The 14,875-nt window shown below is 39.8% G+C and overlaps 1 protein-coding gene across 4 annotated transcripts in view; it reads left to right on the top strand.

Moving 5' to 3' along the window:
* Window positions 1–14,875, top strand: part of MBOAT2 (membrane bound glycerophospholipid O-acyltransferase 2) — a 130,591-nt gene that overhangs the window by 77,256 nt on the left and 38,460 nt on the right. For 3 of the 4 annotated variants that reach the window (XM_040496019.1, XM_040496018.1, XM_040496016.1), the window contains exon 4: window positions 12,441–12,536. The exons of the other annotated variant lie outside the window; for it this stretch is intronic. In XM_040496019.1, the coding sequence (XP_040351953.1) occupies window positions 12,441–12,536 (96 nt within the window). The remainder of the gene's footprint in view (window positions 1–12,440; window positions 12,537–14,875) is intronic. 4 annotated transcript variants of the gene reach the window in all.

Genomic DNA, 14,875 nt, shown 5'->3' with positions numbered 1-14,875 from the left:
AAGATTGTATAAAATGTGTTTATTTCCAAAATACTTTTCAATCAACTTTAGGTATAATTTACCTAAAACAAAACCACCAGTTCAATGGGTTTAGACAAACAAATAAACTGTAACTGCTGTCCAAATCAAGTTAGAGAACATTTTACTCATCCCCAAAGTTTCTTCCTCTCCCTGTGTGATCAGTCCATCTCTGTTCCTGCAGCCAGTGATCTGTTTTCTGTCACTAGAGAGGAGTTTTGCCTGTTGCAGAATTTTGTATACATGGAACTATATAGTAAGTAATCTTTTGTGTCTGCCCCCCTCCTTTTTAAAACTCAGTTTAATGTTTTAAAATTCCTGTGTCAGTTGTGTTTATCAACAGATTGTTCCTCTTTTAAAAAATATTTGTTACTTAATTTTAATGAGAATTAGAAACTGGAGACAAAGCACACTCTAAGACATTTACATAGGAAATGTTTCTGTTTACACAGAAATTTACCAACAAGAAATTCATTTTGTAACTTTATTTATAAGTGTTTATTTGTATTTATTTTTGAGAGAGAGAGAAGCATGTGCGTGGGGCAAAGGGCGGGGGGGGGGGGGGTTGGGGAGAGAGAGAGAGAGGGAGAGAATAGGAGAATCCCAACTAGGCTCATGCTGTCAGCACAGAGACGGACATGGGGCTCAAACCCTCAAACTGTGAGATTATGACCTGAGCCAAAATCAAGAGTCAGACAGTTAACCGACTAAGCCACCCAGGTGCCCCTGTACTTTATTTTTTAATAGAAAGTCTGACTCTGTGAATATCTTATTTAGGTTTTTACTTAAAGTGAACTTAAAATATACTTATATATTAAAATATGTACTATGATCATGGGCACAATTGTCTTAGAATATATCAGTGTGTATATGTATATGTACATGTGCCTGTATTTGTATATATAGATACAATTGTATGTATGTGTTTATATTTTATATATGTATGTATATTTATGATCCATATCTATCAGTCTATTTCTCTATATGTGCACACACAGATAATATATAAATATATATAATTTTCTTTTTAAAAAATTGTTTTGAAATGTTTATTTATTTTGGAGAGCGAGAGACACAGAGAGAGCATGCATGTGAGTGGGGGAAGGGCGGAGAGAGAGGGAGACACAGAATCTGAAGCAGGCTCCAGGCTCCAGGCTCTCCAGGCTGAGCTGTCAGCACAGAGCCTGATGTGGGGCTTGAACTCATGAACCATGAGATGATGACCTGAGCCAAAGTTGGACGCTTAACTGACTGTGCCACCCAGACACTCCTATATAATTTTCTTATATAATCTGTAGTAAAATGCAATCTTATGATATGACTCAATCTGAAGTATTACGTGGTATATGTGTTTTAATGACTTTTAATTGCATTTAAAAGATCCAAAGTGTAGCAATTATTATTTTTAAGGGTTTGTTTATTTTGAGAGAGAGTGTGCAAGTGGGGGAGGGACAGAGCAGGAGAGAGAATCCCAACCAGGCCCCATGCTCAGCACAGAGCCCGATGCGGAGCTCGATCTCATGACTGCGAGATCATGACTTGAGCCGAAATCGAGAGTCAGACACTTTAAACACCGAGCCACCCAGGAGCCCCAAAGTATAACAATTATAATTTATCTTTTAAAAAAAATTTTTTTTAAGGTTTATTCATTTTTGAGACAGAGAGAGACAGAGCATGAACAGGGGAGGGTCAGAAAGAGGGAGATACAGAATCTGAAACAGGCTCCAGACTGAGCTGTCAGCATAGAGCCCGACGCGGGGCTCGAACCCACGGACCGCGAGATCGTGACCTGGCTGAAGTCGGACGCTTAACCGACTGAGCCACCCAGGCGCCCCTTATCTTTTAGAAATAAAAAGGAACACCAGATGGAAAGAGTCCGTCTTCTCAATTATTAAGGATTCCATGATGGAAGCAAAAGTGGTCCTTAGATACTGTAATTTTTTAAAGAAAATAATCAGATCACAACCTACCAGATTGTTCCTTTTATTGCTAAGTGGCTTTCCATTGTATAGAATATGTGTACTACAATTTATGTATCCTTTGTCCTACTTATTAATGGACATTGGAGATGTTTCAAAATTGGGGCTATTGTGAAGACAACTTCTAAAACATTTTTGCACAAGTCTTTTTATGAACATGTTTTCATTTCTCCTGCATGTTGTGCAGCAGAAGAGGAATTTCTGGGCACAGGGTAAAAATATATTTAATTATATAATCAACTGCCAACCTTTTGCAAAGTGGTGATATATGAACCTGTTGCTTTTACAGTCTCACCGGCATTTGGTTTTATCATTCTTTTCAATTTTAGTCGTTCTAGTGGACACGTAGTGGTATCTCACTATGATTTTAATTTAGATTTCTCTTGATTGATGATGTCAAGCATCTTTCTTGTGTTTATTGACCAGTTGTACACCTTATTTTGGGATGTGTCTGTTCAAATCTCTTGATTTGAACTTTATTATCATTTTATAATTCAAAGGATGAAGCCTTTTGTCAGTTTTATGAATTAGGAGTATTTTCTCCTAATATGTGACTTGCCTTTTCATTTTCTTAGTGGTGATTTGTTTTAATTAAGCTTTTAATTTTAATTCCTGTGTAGTTAACAGTGTTATATTAATATGTTTCAGGTGTGCAATGTAGTGATTCAACACCTCCATGCATTAGTCAGTGCTCATCATGATAAGTGTACCCCGGTGGTGATTTTTAAAGAACAGAACTTTGCATTTCTTTTTCTAGTTTATTTTTGAGAGAGAGAGAGAGACAGAGAGACAGAGTGTGAGTGGGGGAGGGGCACAGAATCCAGGCTCCAGGCTCCAAGCTGTCAGCACAGAGCCTGACGCGGGACTTGAACCCACGAACCATGAGATCATGACCTGAGCCGAAGTTGGCCGCTTAACCAACTGAGCCACCCAGGTGCCCCATAGAACTCTGAAATTTTGAAGTCTGTTTATCAAATTTTTGTTTCATAGCTTAGAGCTTTTTGTGTCTTTTCTAAGAAATCTTCATCTGCCCTAATATGTGAACATTTTCTTGTAGAAGTTTTATAGTTGTATTGTTTAGGCTTAGATCACTGATCCATTCTGAGTTCATTTTTGTGTGTGTTATGAGTTAAAGGTTGAAATTAACTTTTTTCTGTATGTAGATCCACTTGTCCCAGCATTGTTAACTGCAGATACCATCTTCTCTGTCTTGGATCGCAACTCACCCTGTATGTTGTGGCTTTATTTCCAGACTATCTGCTCATTGGTCCATGTGACTAACCTTACACAAGACTCACACATCAGAATACGGACTTTTCTTCTTATTTTGCCCTCCCCCTCTGCCTATACTTTCCAAGACCCTGTTTGGTCATATGGTTTTTGTTTTATAGCGTCCCCTGTGTTTTTAAAGCTGTCTCAAAAATTGCATAGAAATGCAAAGGCTACAGATTAGCCAACAGTGTGTTTGAAAGAGAGGAGCGCATTTCGAGGTTTCACAACCCAGTGTAAGTACCTGACTTCAAGACTAAGTATAAGCAGAGGAGGAGGCAGAATAAGAAGACAGTAAGTTAGTGTTCAGATACGCGAGCCTTTCCCTGAAGCTGAGCTTCAGGTCATATGAGCTCACACATCTGGGAAAGTGAACGGTTTAATTTGATTTCAGCACATGAAAACAATTACTCATTTGTTAGATTTTTTTGTCTTTATTCCCGATAGGAATTTTGAACCTTTTGGTGATGATGTTACCTCTTTTCCTCCTTTCGGAAGAATTCTTTTTCATTTCCCCTCAGCACTTCTGGTTCATTAATCCCATAGTCCCTGAGTTCTGGGTTTTTCCTGAACAGTCTCCACGCTCTATCTGATAGCTAAATGAATAGCTATCTTAGATGTGATTTCTCTTTTTGAAATGAGGCAGTGATTCAACACGTATATTTCTAAAAAGAAGAAAATGTTCTGTTCTATAACTCTCCCAATGCGGTTGATTTGATACGAGTAATAATCGTATCAGGATGCTTTGGGCTGCGACGAGCAGAAATCCCAACTCCTGGTACACAATGGTGTAAACAGTATAGAAAGATTTACCTCCCAGAGCAAGAAGTCGTGAGGCAAGGCAGCTCTTTTTGATTTGTTCAGCAACTCAGTCTCAATGAGGGCATCAAAAAGTTCTACTTTTTGTTCTACTTAACTTTTTTATTCTGCCTTCCTGGCGTATTGATTTGTCCTTCGGCTAGCTGCTTTTACAGGTGAAAGGTGGCTGCTGCACTTACAGATATGACAGTAGCAAGTGTCATACTTAAAGAAAGAGAGAAGCCTTTCTCCCATCCAAGTACTAACCAGGCCCGACCCTGCTTAGCTTCCGAGATCAGACGAGATCGGGCGCGTTCAGGGTGGTGTGGCCGTAGACAAGAGAAGCCTTTCTAAAAGCACCGTGTCAGGTTTCACTGACCAGACCTGAGTCGTATGCCTACCCATAAACCAGCAGGGAAGACAAGATTGCAGTTGATTGAGTTAGAGTCCTCAGGATCCCTGTGTCTGCCTTTTATAAGGGAGAGAAGGAGGGGTCAGAAGTAACTCTCTTACCATCACACAGGATGTAATAAAAAGTGACGGAGCCATCATTTACATCTAGATCAGTTCTGTCCGGAGTGTATTTGCTTGTCTATGTTTCTGTTTGAAGACATTCATTGAAATTCTTACCTTGAGCATAGCACTTACGATAACGCTGCACACACACGTATTGGCCTGTCTGCTTTTCCTCTGCTGCTGTGTGAGTGTGCAGTCAAAGGCTTGCCCCAGCAGCACCTTGCCCTGTGTGATCTGACTCAAAAGAAAACAACAAAAGTTGGCCGTGCTTTTCCATCAGTTAGGAATGCATTTCAGTTGCAGATAATAGGGAAAAGGAATTCACCACCTAGGATTCTTTCTGGATATTAGGCTACTCAGAATCAATGCAGCAGGTCAACGTGTCATTGAGGAAGCAGGTTTCTTCTCTTGTTCTTTCATGCTGTCTTAGCCTGTTTGCCACCTCACAGGATGCAGGAGGGTTGCTACGACAGCCATCACATCCATTTTCTAGGCAGAAAGAATTCAAAAGTGTGAAAAGCCACATCAGCTGTGTCTGTCCCCTTTTCTGCTTTCAGGAAAGCTATCTAGGACTGTACATTAGAAATACATTGTGGGGCGCCTGGGTGGCTCAGTTGGTTGAGTGCCGACTTCAGCTCAGGTCATGATCTCGCAGTTCATGAGTTCGAGCCCTGCGTCGGGCTCTGTGCTTGAGCCTGGAGCCTGCTTTGGATTCTGTGTCTCCCTCTCTCTCTGCCTGTCTCCCACTTGTGCTGCTTCTCTCTCCCCCCCAATAAATAAATAAACACTAAAAAATTTTTATAAAAAGAAACACATTGTGAGCCACAGATATAATTCTAAATTTTCCAATATACACAGTTGAAAAAGTAAAAAAGAAATGTATTAATTTTAATGATATATTTTATTTTACCCAGTATATCCAAAATATAATCATTTCAAAATATAGTCAGTGTAAAAATTATTAACAGTGTGTCTGAAGTTCTTTTTTAAGGCCTCAAAAAGCAAAGTGTATTTTACAGCTACAGAACATCTCAATTTAGACCAGCCACGTTTCAAGTGCTCCGTAACCACATGTGGCTGGTCAGTGGTACTTTCTAGGGACGCCAGATGCATAAAAACACGTGCACAAGTTAACTATAAATGTTACTAATATAATGGATATATAGTTCATAACTTACAAATAATAAAATATGCAATACTCTTTATTGTAAATTTCATAGAGCCAGTTGATTATCATAGAATTCTTTCATTGATTTTTGCCAAACTCTTATAACTCACCACCTCTGGTTGCAGTTCAACCATGATATGACGTAATCAGACTACAAATAAATGTTTGGTTACCGACCAGTTCAGTAAAGAAGTTGCTTATGTTGTGGACAAACGCATGTCGTTCTACCAGGAATGTTGCTTGCTATTTCTGTTTATATTAACAAATAAGATGAAAACGAGACCTTGAAGATGAATGTTGGAATTTCACTCATCTGTCCGTATGTGAGCAACTTCTTTTGCTGCATTGAAATAATAGGTTTTGCATAATGGAAGAGTATTTCCTCTTTCTTTGTTAGTTACAATACAATGGCTATAGTCATGGCACCCTTCTACAAGATTAATGGGCATTTCCTTCATCGTTTTGTTCAGCATTTTAATTCTAATTTGGGTCAGTAAACCTGCCCATAAATTGGTTAGGCTTTAAGGACCATTACAGTTGCTGTTACAGCTGTTTAGCTGTACTGTTATAGGGTGAAAGCAACCCTAGACACATGTAAACAAATGGGCATGGGTGTGGCCAAATACAAAATTTTATTTACAAAGCTGGCGGTGAGCCAAGTTTGATCTACAGCCTTTAGCTTGTTGATCCTTGGTTTCAATGATCAGGAAGATTTATAACATTTGCCAGTTTTTGTAGTATAAATGCTTCACCACGGTAGCTTTAAAGTGACTAACTTGGAGTCCTTGAACGTGGGACTGGGAAGAAATGCTCCATAGCTCACCATTAGATAGTATTTTTGTCGTGCAGATGCAGGAGATGTAAATAGCCTCAAGAGCACAGAAAATAGCAAATGATAAGATGGAACTGAGAAGTGACGAGTTTTGAATATTTAATGCCTTTGTAATACTGTTTATTTAGTTTTATGTTCTATCACTTCATTTTTAATGATGGCTGTGTTTAACAACCAGTTTACAAAAATTCTTAAACTAACAGCCTTTCGGAGCTGGCATGAGCCCAGTCTAGGACAGTGGCTACCATATTGGGCAGCACAGATCTCGGACTTTTCCAGGAGCCTCATCCGACTTCTGCACGTGTCTCACAGACAAGATCTGTGTGTCCTGCCATTCTAGCTGCAAGAGAGGCTGGGGATTGGATATTTAGCCTTTGGGCCTCTACAGTAGAGGAAAGCAGGGGACAATGGAGATGGAAATACACATGGAGTAAATCAGCCTAGAATGTCTACTCCAGTTTTGTTCTAGAACTTTTTCCATGATATTATCAGTATATGTTTATATACACACAAATGTGTGTATATATGGGCACCTGCATAGGGGGTTCTGGTACCTCAAGTGGGATTATTCTTTAGTTCACTTTTTCTGCTTAAGTGACTTTCATTATGTGTACATATAGGTGTCTCTAATCACTATTACCGAATTCCATAGTGTGGTTTTCTATTTATTATTTCCATTTATTTTAACTAATATTGAATTGGAGACATTTAGTTGGTTTTCTATTTTTATATATTTATATGAAGTATAAATTCCATATTACTTATAGTACTTTAGTGAATATTTATGTGTATATCCTTGTGAATATATGTAAGTATTTTTATTTTTTAGGATAGACTCCAGAAAGTGAAATTGGTAGTTCAGGGAGCATGTACAGATTCTGAGGTGTACTGCAAAATCACTTGCCAAAAAAAGGGCTGTTTAAAATTTTGTCCCACCAACAGCATCTAAGAATGCCTGTTTTCCCTACCCAAACTGGATATTGCCTATTTTTAAACCTTTGGCCGTGATGTTGGGCAAGTAGTATTCTAATATGCATTTCTGGATTATTCCTATGAATTCCTGATCATTCTTTATCTTGAATCACATTTCTTTTTTTTTTTTTTTAATTTTTTTTTTTAACGTTTTATTTATTTTTGAGACAGAGAGAGACAGAGCATGAACGGGGGAGGGTCAGAGAGAGAGGGAGACACAGAATCGGAAGCAGGCTCCAGGCTCTGAGCCATCAGCCCAGAGCCTGACATGGGGCTCGAACTCACGGACCGCGAGATCGTGACCTGAGCTGAAGTCGGCTGCTTAACCGACTGAGCCACCCAGGCGCCCCTCTTTTTTTTTTAAGTTCATTTTTTGTTTTTTTAGTAATCTCTCTATCCAACATGGGGCTTGAACCCACAACCCTGAGATCAAGAGTCGCACACTCCAACAACTGATCCAGCCAGGCACCCCTCACTTATTTTTCTAAATGGACTGGCTTTATAATTTTTTTTAACTCTATAATTTACTCATTCACATTCTCATCCATTTTCACTTCATTTCTTAAGTGAAATCTGATTTCTTAAGTGAGATCTGTTCATAATCTGGATTTTTGTACGTGTGCGTGTAGTGTGAACCAGGAAACGATTTTCTTTTATTTCCGAAAGGAGAGCTAACTTTCTAACCTCTTTTACCTCATTCCTCCTTCTCCCACTCATTTCTGATGCCAGCTTTATAGTCAGAAACTTCTAGTTGGATGAGTCTTTTTTTGAACTTCTCTGTTTGGTTAATCTTTTGATCTATTTATGAAACAATACTACTTCATAAATCACTGTGACGTGCTCTTTTGTCTGCTGGGATCCGGTGCGTCCTCCTCACCGCGTGTTTACTCAGTGTTCCAGAAGTCCTTGAAAGTCAGCTGGTCAGGTCCCACCCAAAGTATTGTTAGGATTTTGACTGGGATTGTGATGTTAAATTTAGAGATTAATTTCAGAAGAATGGGCTTTATGTTATTGGAATTTTCAAAATAAGTCTAAAATTAAGTTAATCTATAGTAACACATACACGGTTCCTTTCCTACTTCAAAAACTTCCATAACCTTTCTCCCAGGAATCCGTAGTGTCTCAGGCCAACAGAATACTTAGTGTTTTGGTAGATTTTTTTTTTAAGATTTTTTTTTTAATGTTTATTTATTTTTGAGAGAGTGGTGAGAGAGAGCATGCATGCACAAGTCAGGGAGGGGCAGAGAGAGAGGGAGAGAGAGAAGCCCAAGCAGGCTCCACACTGTCAGCACAGAGCTCAGTGTGGGGCTTGATCTCACAACCGTGAGATCATGACCTGCGCCAAAAGCAAGAGCCAGACGCTTAACCGACTGAGCCACCCAGATGCCCCTATTATTATTATTCATGGTTCTCTGTGTTGGCTAGATTCGGCGGGACAATTTTTGCTTGAGTTCCTACGTGGTTGCTATTAACTGTTGGCTGGAACTGCAGTCGTTTGAAAGCTTAACTACTTGACATCCAAGGTGGTTTCCTTCCACGGCTGGCGGTTGATGTTGGCTGTGGGCCGGGAGATCAGCGGGGATTGTTACTTCTCCACGCGGGTGCCATCTGCTCACACGGGTAGTGGGGCTCAGAGTGCTAAGGACAAGCATTTGAGATGGAGAACGCTGAAAGACTTCTTCTGACCGGGTCTTGAAGTTTCAGGAAGTCATTTCCATTATGTTCTATTTGGTAAACCAAGTTATTAAGTCCAGCCCGGATTCTAGGGGAAGAGAATTCTATTCCAGCTCATGTTCAGAGCTGCATGTGCAGTAGAGTTTTTACTGGGGGCAGCGACCTGTACTCTGGCCTGCGCAGTTTACAGTGCATCCTGCATGAACAGTATTCTCACTTCCTCTCAAGACCCCCAGAGTGTCACCTCCTTACGGCATCTGGCGTGACCCCTCCATCTCGTCGTCTAAGTCAGGTCTGCTATGGATGAGGCTTCTTCAGTGTGGTTCCTCAAGGACAGCTCTTGGCAATGTGAGGACCAGTGCGCTAATAGGGCCGGTTTTTGCCCCCCTCCCCCCAGTACCCAGTATATAGTGGTGAACAGTGATAGGATACTTGTAGTAGATCCTTCTGTTAAAAAAAAAGGAGAAGAATGCAAGTTGCTTAGCAATCTCTGGTCCATAGTAACTGTGGGATCCAGATGGACACCTGTTACCCGTGCCTTGAGTGGTGCCCCCATCTAGTCCCTGTGAGTTGGTCTCAGTGGCTCTTTATCCACACCCTGAGCTGTCCTTCCTTTTTATACAAGAGGTAGCCAGATTTTCCCGTTGAATAACTTTCTCAGCCCACTACCTACCAGTAGATAACTGGGGACGTGAAAATCTCTTCGTTTTGAACTGTTTCTCCCTTGGAGTCCAGTCTTGTGTAACTCTCTTGAAAACTGATGCGGGCTTCCTGTGTGTCCAACTAGAAATCTCCTGCATTTGACCGAAGCCACACCCACAGACCTCTTTCAGACAGTCTCCCTTTTCTTTGCTCTGAAAGTGCTGTGGGACAGCACCCTCCAGGTTCTTGTCTAGCCGAGTGTCTAAGAGGCATAACCTTGAGATTCGTGGCAACTGCTGTTTTTTTCTGAGAGGTTCTCTAAAGGTGTGCCCTTAACGTCTCCCTGAGGTGCCATGTGGAACAGTACCTCTTGACTCATCTTCACTGTGATTGCTTGAAGAATATTTTGTGACCGGAAAGATTGTCCTGAGCTCGCTCTTTTTTTTTTTCCTCTCTAAATTCTGCTAAACACCTGAACACTTCTCTTTTTTAGTTCGTTGCTCTGTATGGACAAAGTATCCATACTTTGTCGTATGCGCCTAAAAGGAACCCGTTAGCGCTTCTGGAAGGTATGTTTTCTATTTTCCACATCAGAGTGAGCAGCAGTGTTTCTGTAGCTTCCAATTACCATTTCCTGACTGCTCTACATGTTCACTAGCAATTCCCTTCAGGCCTTTACTGCTTCCACCTGCCACGCCATCCCAAAGCCCGTCCTGTGTGCTCCAGGTTTTTATTATGGTAGCACCCCGTTTTCACTTACCGATTTCTCTTCTGATTATATACCACTCTACCAAACTGCAGTGGCCTCAAACAAGTAGGTATGTTATTTTGCTAATGACATTGTGGGTCAGGAATTCTGGAAAGGTTCAACGGGATAGATCGTCTCTTTTTGATAGGGCGTCTGCGTCGTCACCCACACATCTCACAACGTGGTGTCTGTCTCACTCTGTCTCCTACGTGGTGTCTCATCCTCCAGAACTTCTGCATGTGGTGATCTCCCCATAGTCACCCTTCTTTCCTGACCACCAGCTTCCAAAAGGCAAGAAGTAGAAAGTGCCAGGCCAATTGCGGGCTGTCCTCGGAACTAGCACAGTGTTACTGCCGTAATCTACTGGCCAGAGGAGTTGAAGGCCAACCGGGTTCAAAGTGGGTAGAGAAGTAGACTCTTGTTCTTAACGGGGGGAAGGGCAAAAGGTCAGGTTGTAGAAGACCATATGAAATGAGAGATATTGTAGCCAGATGTCAATCAACCACATGATTTTTAGAAATTGTGATTTGTGGACTCTGTGTGCATGAGTATGTGTGTGTGCTATTTTGTCAGTTACAGCTATTGGGAGTATATTAGCTTTGTAAAACATTTCAATTAGCAAGCTATCCTCCTTCCCCCCCCCCCCCCGACCTCAGGAATAATTCACATAGATCAAATTACCTATATGTCTAAAGTTTAAAAGATCTCTTTCATAAAACTACCTAAATTGCCTACACAAGAAACTTAAGATTTTAAGTTAACCAAATACATTGTTTTTTACCCTATCGGTTCCTTCTGTATTATCAATGTTTTAGAAAGTATGTCCCCAATTTGAGAACATTTGAATATTTATCCACATTTCCTGTGTGTTTTGGTTTTAATGTTGTGCAGTAATTCTTTTTTTTTTTTAATTTTTAAATGTTTATTTATTTTTGAGAGAGAGAGTGAGTTCAAGTGGGGTAGGGGAGACACAGACTCTGAAACAGGCTCCAGGCCCTGAGCTGTCAGCACAGAGCCCAGTTTGGGGCTCAAGCCCATGGACCAGGAAATCATGACCAGAGCTGAAGTTGGACGCTTAACCAACTGAGCCACTCAGGCGCCCCTTAATGTCCTACAGTAATTCTTTAGTTCATCTGGAATTATCTAATTCTTTAGTTCATCTGGAATTATCTTGTTAACTATTTAGATGATAATCCGGCCCTGCTAATTTGCATTGCAGCCTTTATCTATGCAATGTTAAGTGTTCTAGAATCTGTTTCTGGTCTCTTCTATTGATATGTAAATTATTTTCCATTCTGTGTGTTTAAATATTGTAACTGTCCCAAGCACCTTGAGATGTGAAAATCACTAAATGTTCATGCTTGTAATATGTGAGTAAATGCTACCTGATCCACACTAAAGATGTATGATTTTAAACTGTTGAGAACAAGAATTTATTTAATGTATGATCTAGCCACACATTTTTGTGCCAAATTGTGTTTTCTAAAAAGGAAGAATAAATAGAAAAATTACCAATACTCACAGTTTTATACTTGTGAACATGACTTTCAAATCTGTCATTTGGGTTATGGAGGTCTTTCAGAAGGAAAAAAATAATGAAAGCATTGATTAAATGGATTTACCATTGAAGGTGGTACGAAAGTCAAGTAAACTAGGTACTAGTAAAGAGTTTTTACAATTTATTGAAGAAAGCTATTTGTGGAGTAGATCTAGAAATATTTAATTTTTGAACCATATCATATGGTTAATACAGTATTTTAAAATGTATTCTCTAATAAAATGAATCTTTTATTTTCACTAATCTAGTTTGTTTCTGTTTTCCAGATATTGTTTTGTGTTTGCTTTGGGATACCTCACAGTGTGCCAAATTACTAGAGTCTATATCTTTGATTATGGACAATATTCTGCTGATTTTTCGGGGTAAGAGTAAAACTTTGATTCAGTAGCCTGTTTTATCTACTGTCACGTTGGTGGAAGGACAGCCTATGGTTGCATTTAGTAGTTCTAATGAAAAGCTATTGACAAACGTTTTTGTTGAAAATTCCTCTATGAGCTGAGACGTTTTCTTCATGTAAAGTGGCCTTTTGTAGTGCTTATAAGTCACAAAAATAACCTGTCCTTTTAAGTTGACTTCTATAAAATTTCCAAATATGTAGCAATTGAATTTGTCATATGGCATTCTGATCTTGAAAGCATTTCCTAATTTCACAGAAATTTCTGCCATCAGTTATAACTGTTGAAAACCATCCCCCTTCAGCCTGTATCCTTGAGTCTCTTTCTTTGATCTCTTGAGCGAATCCCTTTTGTACAGTCATTCACCAGCTTCTCTGTAAGATCTGGTCACTTCTGCTTCTTAACAGCCCCTGAGACTTTTCTTTGGGCCAGAGGTCCTCTGAATTTTCTAGAGCAGACATTTGAATATGTATTTTGGTTGCATGCATTTTCACTTTCATGGAATATTCTGCTTTCTTATGTCTGCACTCAACTGAGTAGTGGAAAGAACTTCTGGCTTTTTTGTTCCTTCAAAGGGGTCGTAGTCTAGTTGCTCCATGGTACTCTTTGTCCTGCAACAAGCTGATGAAATGTCTATTCCAAAATAAACATAGGCCGATCCTTAAGGACTGACTTGCTTACCATCCTTATAAAGGGACCTCTGCTAAGGATAAGCAAAGTAGAAAAAATAAAGTATGTCATGGCAACTCTGAAAAAAAGTTATTCAACATTAGAAATGGGCCAAAGTTGTATGAGCTTAGAGAAAAATTATTGCTATGAAACAAGAGAATTCTAGAAGTTGAAATTTTCTTTTTCTCCTTAATGGGATTCAAGTAGATTTTACTTTTTTAAAACAGATTAAAAAAATAGATTTGGATGAAAGGAGATCGCATGCAAAAGAACAAACAAATCAAGCCGAAACACACTGATTAAATACACTTTACAAACTAGTTAAATTAGCAATATATCGGGTAGAATAGAGACATATACCCGGAATTCAGAAAAGGAGAATAGATGCTGGCAGTCTAGCTTATAAATAATAGATATTCTTGGACACAAAGAGCTAATGGATGGAATCAGTAAACATATTGGGCACTGAAAATCTTCACGAACTTGAAGGTGTAAGCCCGGTCACACGTTGTCATTAGGGTATGAGAGTAGGACCTAGTTGTGAATGTTTACAAGAGTCAAGATCACTTAGACAGTTTAATCTTCCTGGGAACAGTTACCCTACTGTTCATCGCGGTATCCATAGTGTTTAGCACATGGCGACATTGAATAAACCCTTAATGGATCAATAATAATAATACCTCAGTTAAGAGGAAAGTAGAAAATACAGTGAGAAAAATGGGGGAAAACAACAAACACAGAGTAGAAAACCTGAGCAGCGCAGGCAAAGCTGTGCTATCCAAGATAAGTTCAGAGCTTACTGGGGCACCTTGGGTAGCTCAGTGGGTTCAGCATCCGACTTCAGCTCAAGTCATGATCTCGTGGTTCGTGGGTTCAAGCCCTGCGTTGGGCCTTGTGCTAACAGCTCAGAGTCTGGAGCCTGCCTCAGATTCTGTCTCTCTCTCTCTCTCTCTCTGCCCCTCCTCTGCTCACGCTCTGTCTCTCTCTTTCTCTTTCAAAAATAAACATTAAAAAAAAAATTCAGAGCGTTAGTGCTTGTGTTACAGTGAATGAAGAATGAATGAATTAAGCCTTTAGTATGAAATACAAACAAAAAGAATACTCTTGACTAATTCAGTTTATGCATGTAGATAACAGGAATGTGAACATTAGCAGCTAGTAGTTAATACTGTAAAATCACTAATTTTCAAATGGCCTTCTTCAGTGCTAGGACACTGTAGCCATGTTCCAGGGACACTTAAGCAGGTGAGGCTGTCCCCTCTAGTCTCACTTCAGCCACAACTGCTCTGTGTCTCTAGCTTATATTTTGGGATTCCACATATACTTCATTTAACAAATATTGTGCTGCTTATATTTTTAAACTGCCAGATTTTTATTTATTTATTTAAAAAAAATTTTTTTTTTTTTAGTGTTTATTTATTCTGGAGACAGAGACAGAATGTGAACAGGGATGGGGCAGAGAGAGAGGGAGACACAGAATCTGAAACAGGCTCCAGGCTCTGCACTGTCAGCACAGAGCCCGACGTGGGGCTCAAACCCACGAACTGTGAGATCATGACCTGAGCTGAAGTCAGACGCTTAACCGACTGAGCCACCCAGGCGCCCCTAAACTGCCAGATTTAAAAACCAGTCTAACA

Source organism: Herpailurus yagouaroundi, unplaced genomic scaffold, assembly GCF_014898765.1.
Source record: "Herpailurus yagouaroundi ecotype Mexico unplaced genomic scaffold, PumYag 188, whole genome shotgun sequence".
Classification (NCBI taxonomy): Eukaryota; Metazoa; Chordata; class Mammalia; order Carnivora; family Felidae; genus Herpailurus; species Herpailurus yagouaroundi.
Note: the sequence above shows the minus strand (reverse complement) of the source record. Positions and strands in the feature narration are given on the sequence as shown.